The 9,619-nt window shown below is 29.8% G+C and overlaps 1 protein-coding gene across 1 annotated transcript in view; it reads left to right on the plus strand.

Moving 5' to 3' along the window:
• The window catches only part of dachs (unconventional myosin-IXb-like dachs), a 47,863-nt gene that overhangs the window by 28,848 nt on the left and 9,396 nt on the right, over positions 1-9,619 (plus strand). Inside the window, exons 4-12 of the mRNA XM_018517638.1 lie at positions 1,519-1,690; positions 1,761-1,933; positions 2,163-2,322; positions 2,469-2,585; positions 2,794-3,029; positions 7,347-7,536; positions 7,843-8,120; positions 8,508-8,697; positions 8,986-9,157. Coding sequence (XP_018373140.1) covers positions 1,519-1,690; positions 1,761-1,933; positions 2,163-2,322; positions 2,469-2,585; positions 2,794-3,029; positions 7,347-7,536; positions 7,843-8,120; positions 8,508-8,697; positions 8,986-9,157 — 1,688 coding nt within the window. The remainder of the gene's footprint in view (positions 1-1,518; positions 1,691-1,760; positions 1,934-2,162; positions 2,323-2,468; positions 2,586-2,793; positions 3,030-7,346; positions 7,537-7,842; positions 8,121-8,507; positions 8,698-8,985; positions 9,158-9,619) is intronic.

The raw sequence follows: 9,619 nt of genomic DNA on the forward strand, positions 1-9,619 counted from the left end.
TAAAACTTATTTCGGAAACTACAAGTATTTAAAATGACGTAATATTATCAATAATATTATCAATAATATAGTCACTATTATTTAAACCTCACAATTTGCAAAAGAAACTCGTAAGAATTTTATTTTCTCATTTGTAGAATTCGTTTTTAGCTGATTTGATATAGAAACAAGCCACAAACCTACAAATTATGAGTTTGTACTTCTTTAATTAGCTAAACAGATCATGATTTTATTAATATTAATAAAGTGCAATAGTTAGTTTCCGAAAAATAAGGGGGTGTCACTTTAGGAGACCTATGTCTGTATCGGCGACTTTCCTCTACTTTACATAGCTAATTTGGCATTTGGATAAAGAAGAATGAGCTAAATTGTCGGGAATCATCATTTTAGAATTTGCGTTAATTATGTATTTTGAATATTATATGTTATATTGAGAAGGACCCAAATTGAAGGGTTGAAACGTATATTGATTTTGTTACATTCACATGAAAATAAAGTGTTTTCTGTGTATCCGAACAGCTGATGTAGGCTCTGATGGGCTTTCTTATTATTTTTTATTGATACATTCTTTCGAGCCTCATTTTATATATTTGTTTATATATCTTTAATCAACTAAATATATAATTTATAAAGAAATCAAATTATTTATGAAAGTTATAAATTTTTTTTAGTTACAAACGTAGATTTTAGACTAATTGTAAATTGGTTACGTTATAATTATTATTTATGAATATTAATTAATTGCTAATATAAATCTTTTAATATATATAAATAAACATTGTATTTTAATATTAAGGAATTTAAACGTATATTTGAAATTTTTGATAAGTTATAATTAGGGATACACCGGATATTTGGAAAGTATCCGGAAAATATCCGGTATCCGGTATTATTCGCCACTTTTTTACTATCCAGCCGGAAAGCCTGATACCATTATTATCCGGGGAGGTATCCGATTGACATTTGATATAATTAAATTGTTGATTTTTTCTTATATAAATGTTCTAGAAATAAGTATGCATATTAATAGTGCTATAATATCTTATACATATATTGTTGCAAAATTACAACTTTTTTCTCTATAGGCCTTTTTTTTCTTTTAGGAGACACTTTCTTGGAATTCGGTTGGATATCCGGAAAATGTCGGATATCCGACTCAAAGAAATTGCCTTCTCGGATATCCGATCAGATACCGAATATTCGTTGTTACATTCTGCCCTGATATCCGATATCCGGTATCCGATAATTTTACGATCCGGTGCATCCCTAGTTATAATTGTTGATTTATTTCCTTCTATAAAAATTGTTCTGAACCTATTATAAAGAGGTTATCATACTTGTAATAAATTAATTATTATTAATAAGAGAAATAATTTGCTTAGATATACAAAGAAGCTATAAACTCAAATATATTGTTTTTTTAAATACGTTCCGACATACGTATATATTAAGAATAATAATAATATCATAAAAATTGATTTAATAACAGGATTAAAAAAAATGAAAATATTATTCCAGACAAACGTGGGTCCTATATTGGTTTGTGTAAATCCTTATACAGACGTTGGAAATCCATTAACCTTAACGAGCACCAGGTCGGTACCATTAGCACCTCAGTTGAACAAGGTCGTCCAGGAAGCCGTAAGGCAGCAATCGGAGACCGGGTATCCGCAGGCGATTATTCTTTCTGGTAAGACTCTTAACAAACTCCATCTTCTTTCGTTTTTCGAACGTGAAGATTTCTAGAACTTCTTCTGCAGGGACAAGCGGTTCCGGAAAAACGTACGCTTCGATGCTATTACTTAGGCAACTCTTCGACGTCGCCGGCGGCGGACCGGAAACGGACGCTTTCAAACACCTAGCGGCAGCCTTCACGGTCCTCAGATCCTTGGGCTCAGCGAAAACCGCCACAAACTCGGAGAGCTCAAGGATAGTAAGTAGTTTGCTTCGAAATGTATGAGATAGATGAAAATGGAAGACAATAGAAAAAGAGAAGAGAAATGGGATTACGAAAAAAAAATTTAGAAATAATATCAAAATTAGAAATATTCTGAACAATACGATAAAAAACAATAAATATAATGTCAATGATAAAAACAACATTATTTAATAATAATTAGCGACGGAAAAATTAGAACTACAATTTTATTACATCTCTTTAGGGTCACTTCATCGAGGTTCAGGTGACGGATGGTGCTCTATACAGAACAAAAATTCATTGTTACTTCTTAGACCAGACAAGGGTAATCAGACCGTTGTCAGACGAAAAGAACTACCATATATTTTATCAGATGTTAGCTGGATTATCTCACGATGAGCGAGGTAATGCAACTAATTATAATAAAATATTATAAAATATTATAATTAATGCAAATAATTATAATAAAATTATACCACGTAACTATTAATCAAAAATAATTAATAACAATTTATTGCTGAGATATAAATTACCCTAATAATTTTTGCAGTTAAATTAAATTTAGAGGGATATAATCTCAAAAACTTGAGGTATCTTCAACATGGCGATACACGACAGGACGAAGCTGAAGATGCGATTCGATTTCAAGCGTGGAAAGCTTGTTTAGGTACGTAATTAATAAATTGAAAAAGCAATGTAAAAAATTTAACTTCAAGAATGTTCACTGATTTAGTAAGTCTTCTTGTCATACACAATTAAATAAGCTTTAATTAAAAAAATTTAATTTACTAATTTTTTTTATTTCTAATATTAATTATAGTTTTTACAAAAGAAACATTAGGTTTTTCATTTCTTTATCTTTGATTTTTCTCCAGGCGTTTTAGGCATCCCATTTTTGGACGTCGTAAGAGTGCTAGCAGCGGTACTCATCCTCGGGAACATCGGTTTTACAGATGGTCCTGGTGTAGAAGTTGGCGTAATTGGTGAGAACGAATTATCCTCTGTAGCTACACTCCTGGGAGTTCCTCCGCCAGCTTTATTACGAGGGCTCACCTCGAGGACTCACAATGCGCGCGGCCAGCTCGTTAAATCCGTCTGCGACGCCAACATGGTACTGCTATCAGACTTTCTTTATGAGATGAAACAGTGACAAATAATGTTCCATCTTGTAAATTAATATTTGCGGATCAAGAAATTCTTTGATCTTGGAATCCCTAACATGTCACAAATTTTGACTCTTGTGAGACACAAAATATTTAAATTCTATACTAAAATATTTTAATATATTACAATTTTATTTTCTGTAATTTAAAATTATAATTACATTGTAAATTACATTATTTATTTTCAAAATATATATATATATATATACGATTCACAACTCATTGAGATATGTACTTATCATACACAATTTTCTTGTATTAAATTCTGTGTGTGCGTGTGTGTGTGTGTAGTTATCTACACAAATTTTAAATCTTCTTTCAGTTGATAATGTCTTCACACGCAAATTATTGATCTCTAATATACTTCTCAAATATATATAAAATTGAAAGGATAGGAGCCAGTCGAGTCCAAACACCAGTTAAAGTTGTGTATTAAATTTTTATTCTTATTTTAATATGTCCATACGTTTCGATCCTTGAATTGGATCCTTATCAATGGTAACTTTAAAAATGTATATCATCATTCTTCCTGGAACACTAAAAATATTTTCTATCTTCCTATCTTTGTCTTCAATCCAAGCATAAATAAATAAAAGAGAACGCAATTCCTTATTCATAATATATATCAGTCCTTCTAATAAAAACTTTTATAAATATGTCTATATTAGTTATAATTAACATGTCACTTTAAATATGTTACAAAGTATTAAACGTTATTCAAGTCAATGTAAGATTGAAGTACTCTGTATATCTTGATATAATATATAACTTATCAATATGATAAAAACTTACATGGTATATTTTTATTAAGTATATTTAACATATTACTACACATGTCGAGCGGCAGCAAACAAGTGTTGATCTGTTTCCAATGACGCTGTCCTAACTAATGTACGTGTCGATCGAATGTACATGTATTTATTATTTATAGAGATGGAAACCCAAATCTTATCCAATAAACAATCATAAGCCGTGTTCAATTTCTCTGTGTCCATCTGTAGATTCAAACTATTGTTTTGTTTACGAATATGTATCATTTCTGAAATAAGTCGTTTATTTAACGTAATTTCTTCGTCTAAAATTTTTATGTCATCCCAATTAAAATCATGCGCGTATTCTAATCTATGTTGCGTAATAACCGATTTTTGTCTCGTGTTCCAATTAATGTGATTTCTGTGTTCCGATAGTCTCGCTTTCAGTACTCTACCAGTTTGTCCTACATATGTGGCATCACAGTTTTTACAAAAAATTTTATACACTACGTTGCTATGTAACAGTTTGTTAATGTTGTCTTTCTGTACCTTTATTATTCCATTTAACTTGTTTAAGCCTTTATATGCTATTTTAATATTCTTATATTTTAGAAACTGATGTTTAATTTTATTCGTCAAACTCGAAATGTATGGTATAACAAAGAAATTTGTCTTAACATTATCATCGTTGTGTGTCAATCCTGTCTTATTTTTATCATTATTGTTATTATTACTTAATTTCGTATGTATTCTTTTATTAATTGTATCTATGGTTAATTGTATCGGATATCCGTTTTGAATAAGAATTTTGATTATCTTATCTATATTTTTTTTATGAAAACATGGATGAGACAACAACAATACCCTATCAATCAAGCTGTAAATTACGCCAATCTTCTGAGTCAATGGGTGTTGCGACAAAAAATTAAGAAATTTACCTGATGATGTAGGTTTCTGATACCAGTCATACAAAATTTCGTCCTTGTTTTTGATTAATGTAACATCCAGAAAGTTCAACCTCTCCCCACCCTCTTCCAACGTAAATTGTAAACGATGATGGTAACCATTAAACTCTCTCAAGATGTTATTAATATTATCTGTATTAGTCGCTAGAGCTACGTCGTCCATGTATCTCATATAAAAACTCGGTTTAATATACAAACTATTTAAACATTTTGTCTCTAAATCCTGTAATACTATATTTGCTATTATGGGTGATAACGGTGACCCCATTGGAATTCCAAAAGTTTGGCGATAATAAGTGTCATTAAAGGTAAAATATGTGGATTCTAATATTAATTTTACCGCTATGATAAATTCTTTTTTATTGATATCCGTTTTCTTTTTGATCTCATTCCATCTATCATTGATACCTTGAATCGCTAAGTCCACTGGTATGTTCGTATATAGAGATACTACGTCTAACGAATATAATTGATCTTCTTTTCTTATTTTTAATAAATGTGCGTTCTTAATAATTTCAAAACTGTTTTTTACCGTATGTGTATTAGTAGTCAGACTATCATTAATGATTTCATGTAAATATGTCGCTAAATTGTGTAATGGACTTCCCGTTGATGATACAATTATACGTAACGGATTATTTATCTTATGGACCTTAGGAACCCCATATACTCTCGGTAAGATCGGATTCGTGCTATTAAGCCAATTATATTTGTTATCGTTAATAAAACCTTTAGATTTCCATCTCTTTAACATGTCTTTGAGATTAGAGATAATTTTGTTTATCGGATTACGATTGACTGTCACATATGTTGTGGTATCATTTAATATAGAAATCATTTTATTTATGTAATCCATTAATAAAAGAATACATACGAAATTAAGTAATAATAACAATAATGATAAAAATAAGACAGGATTGACACACAACGATGATAATGTTAAGACAAATTTCTATGTTATACCATACATTTCGAGTTTGACGAATAAAATTAAACATCAGTTTCTAAAATATAAGAATATTAAAATAGCATATAAAGGCTTAAACAAGTTAAATGGAATAATAAAGGTACAGAAAGACAACATTAACAAACTGTTACATAGCAACGTAGTGTATAAAATTTTTTGTAAAAACTGTGATGCCACATATGTAGGACAAACTGGTAGAGTACTGAAAGCGAGACTATCGGAACACAGAAATCACATTAATTGGAACACGAGACAAAAATCGGTTATTACGCAACATAGATTAGAATACGCGCATGATTTTAATTGGGATGACATAAAAATTTTAGACGAAGAAATTACGTTAAATAAACGACTTATTTCAGAAATGATACATATTCGTAAACAAAACAATAGTTTGAATCTACAGACGGACACAGAGAAATTGAACACGGCTTATGATTGTTTATTGGATAAGATTTAGGTTTCCATCTCTATAAATAATAAATACATGTACATTCGATCGACACGTACATTAGTTAGGACAGCGTCATTGGAAACAGATCAACACTTGTTTGCTGCCGCTCGACATGTGTAGTAATATGTCAAATATACTTAATAAAAATATACCATGTAAGTTTTTATCATATTGATAAGTTATATATTATATCAAGATATACAGAGTACTTCAATCTTACATTGACTTGAATAACGTTTAATACTTTGTAACATATTTAAAGTGACATGTTAATTATAACTAATATAGACATATTTATAAAAGTTTTTATTAGAAGGACTGATATATATTATGAATAAGGAATTGCGTTCTCTTTTATTTATTTATGCTTGGATTGAAGACAAAGATAGGAAGATAGAAAATATTTTTAGTGTTCCAGGAAGAATGATGATATACATTTTTAAAGTTACCATTGATAAGGATCCAATTCAAGGATCGAAACGTATGGACATATTAAAATAAGAATAAAAATTTAATACACAACTTTAACTGGTGTTTGGACTCGACTGGCTCCTATCCTTTCAATTTATTATACACGAGTCAATCAAAGAAGATTACAACATTAGTATATAAAATTATTCTAAATAGTGATGTTCTTGAATCGATTCTTGCATTCTAATTTTGAAATTTTAATTATCTGGATTATTACGTATGTCGGATTTATTAATTTTTCTGTAAACACTCTATCTTGTAACTTTTGAATTAAAAGATAAAACATTGATTCTTTATTTCAAAAGTTTTATGTTAAGATATTTGATATACACACACACATATATGTAATTTAATATTTTATTTAATTCTTTTATTCTTTAATGGTAAATAAGGTTTAATGTGGATAGTTGAAAAATCTTTAATCTTTAATTTATATTACTACATTCTTATGTTTTAATCGGTTAATTGTTATTTTCTATGTTATTAAACAAAATATAATTTAAAAGACATTGAGAAATCACACATTTTCTATGTAACAAAATTTATCTTTAATTGAATAATACAAAGACCAAATGTGCAAAAAATTACTCAACATTGTAAGCATTACCTTATAGTGAATATTATATTATAATGATAAAAAATGTTTATTTATGCAGTCTAACATGACTAGGGATTCGCTGGCAAAAGCCCTTTATTGCCGCACTGTAGCTACGATAGTGAGACGAGCCAACAGCTTGAAGAGACTTGGTTCGACTCTCGGCACCCTCTCATCGGATTCCAATGAATCTGTTCATAACCAAGCGGATGTTACTAGCCAACATGCCTCTACAATTGGCAGTTCAGCAGGTCTTTATTATAACAATCATTACAACAAATTTATTACGTATTATTACGTATTATATTAATTGTGATTTAATAATTTTTAAATGATATGATTATACAGTCTTGTTACGATATATTATTAAATAAAACAGAATGATTATTACAATTGAGAGTTAAATAATTAATTTAAAAGAATTAATATTTGCTTAAAAGAACTTAATTTATTTAGATTCGTACGCGTTTCTAAATACTCAGATATTATTTCAGAAGCATAATATAAACTTCCTATTATGTGTGTAATACAAAAAAATTAAGCTAGAGATTTTTCAGGGGGAACAGGATCCAGAAGCATGACTGCCCTGAATAACGCCGTGCGACACGCCACGGACGGCTTCATCGGCATCCTGGACATGTTCGGGTTTGAAGATCCTAAGCCAAGCCAGCTAGAGCATCTCTGCATCAATCTTTGCGCGGAGACGATGCAGCACTTCTACAACACTCACATATTCAAGAGCTCCATCGAGAGTTGCCGTGACGAAGGCATCCGGTGCGACGTCGAAGTCGACTATGTCGACAACGTGCCATGCATTGATCTCATTTCTTCCTTGGTAAATCCTTTGTATCGAAGACAATAACTCAGCAATCGTTGCTTATTTAAATATCTTACGTTTTCAAATAAACTTAAATTAACTAATACAAACAGTTAATTCTTGCATTTTTCGATATCGTGCTTATGTACAAAAAATAATAGTGTTAATAAATTAGGAAATGCAAAGTTTTCTAAATTTTTTTATTTTAAACATATAAATGTATTATTTAAATAAAAATATCATGTTTCTTTAGTTTAATTATTAACCCAGACAGCAAACTGATATCATTTATCGTCTTGAACATTTATTGTTTTGCTATCTAGAAAAATTCTCTATAAAGGTGTGGTTGTTTTATGTATTAATTATGTACGTGTTAATTAGATGTGTGTGTCATTTTATTTACAGCGTACCGGATTGCTAAGTATGTTAGATGTGGAAGGCTCTATATACGGAACCGCAGAAAGTTACGTTGCCAAAGTGAAGGTGCAGCATAAGCAAAATCCTCGGTTATTTGAACCAAGGACCGTTGACTGTAGATCTTTCGGTATTCAGCACTTTGCAGGAAGAGTCACCTACGACACTTCAGACTTCTTAGGTACACAAAATTTCTCTCTTATTGCATTTGATAATGATTTTGGAATATTGTGAAATTTATTATGAACAATTAATTAATAATTAGTATGATAATGTCAGTATGTAACAATTTATGTGAAATATATTATATGATAATATAATATAATAATTATATATGTTGATAAGAGTAAATTACAATTATATAATAGTTGTATTCTCTCATTTGATACACATAAATTTAAACGAATAAACCTTTCTTTGATCTAATGACCAAAGAAGTCATCACATTCAATACATTCCATTTTTAAAGATACAAATAAGGATGTTGTCCCTGATGACTTAGTAGCGGTCTTCTACAAACACACTTGCAGTTTCGGATTTGCTACTCACTTGTTTGGTAGTGAATTGAAAGCATTATACACGAGCGATATTGTACCTAGGGGTGTTAGTTTTCGAATATCACCAACTTCTCACACCGATCTGTAAGTAATCAACGATGTGATTATACGACAATAAAATATCATAATAATTGATGCACTATATTTTATTTTGATAAATAATATTAATATTTCGACGTACAATATAAACTTATCAAAGAAATCATTTTTTTCACGTTTGATTTTAAATAATTTTTTTCTCCCTTTTTCTGCAAAAATTTGAATTGTTGTAATTATCAAAACATCTTCATTAGTGATAAACTTGAAATGTATACACATAATTTCTACATTGTAGAAGAAAGTCGCCGATACTGACATAGATCTCCTACAGTGACACCCCCTTATTTCTCAGAAACTAACTATTGCACTTTATTAATATTAATAAAATCATGATCTGTTTAGCTAATCAAAGAAGTACAAACTCATAATTCATATATTTGTGGCTTATTTCTATATCAAATCAGCTAAAAACCAATTCTATGAATCCGAGAAAAAAATTCTTACGGT

Source organism: Trachymyrmex cornetzi, unplaced genomic scaffold (genome assembly GCF_001594075.2).
Source record: "Trachymyrmex cornetzi isolate Tcor2-1 unplaced genomic scaffold, Tcor1.1 scaffold715, whole genome shotgun sequence".
Taxonomy (NCBI): domain Eukaryota; kingdom Metazoa; phylum Arthropoda; class Insecta; order Hymenoptera; family Formicidae; genus Trachymyrmex; species Trachymyrmex cornetzi.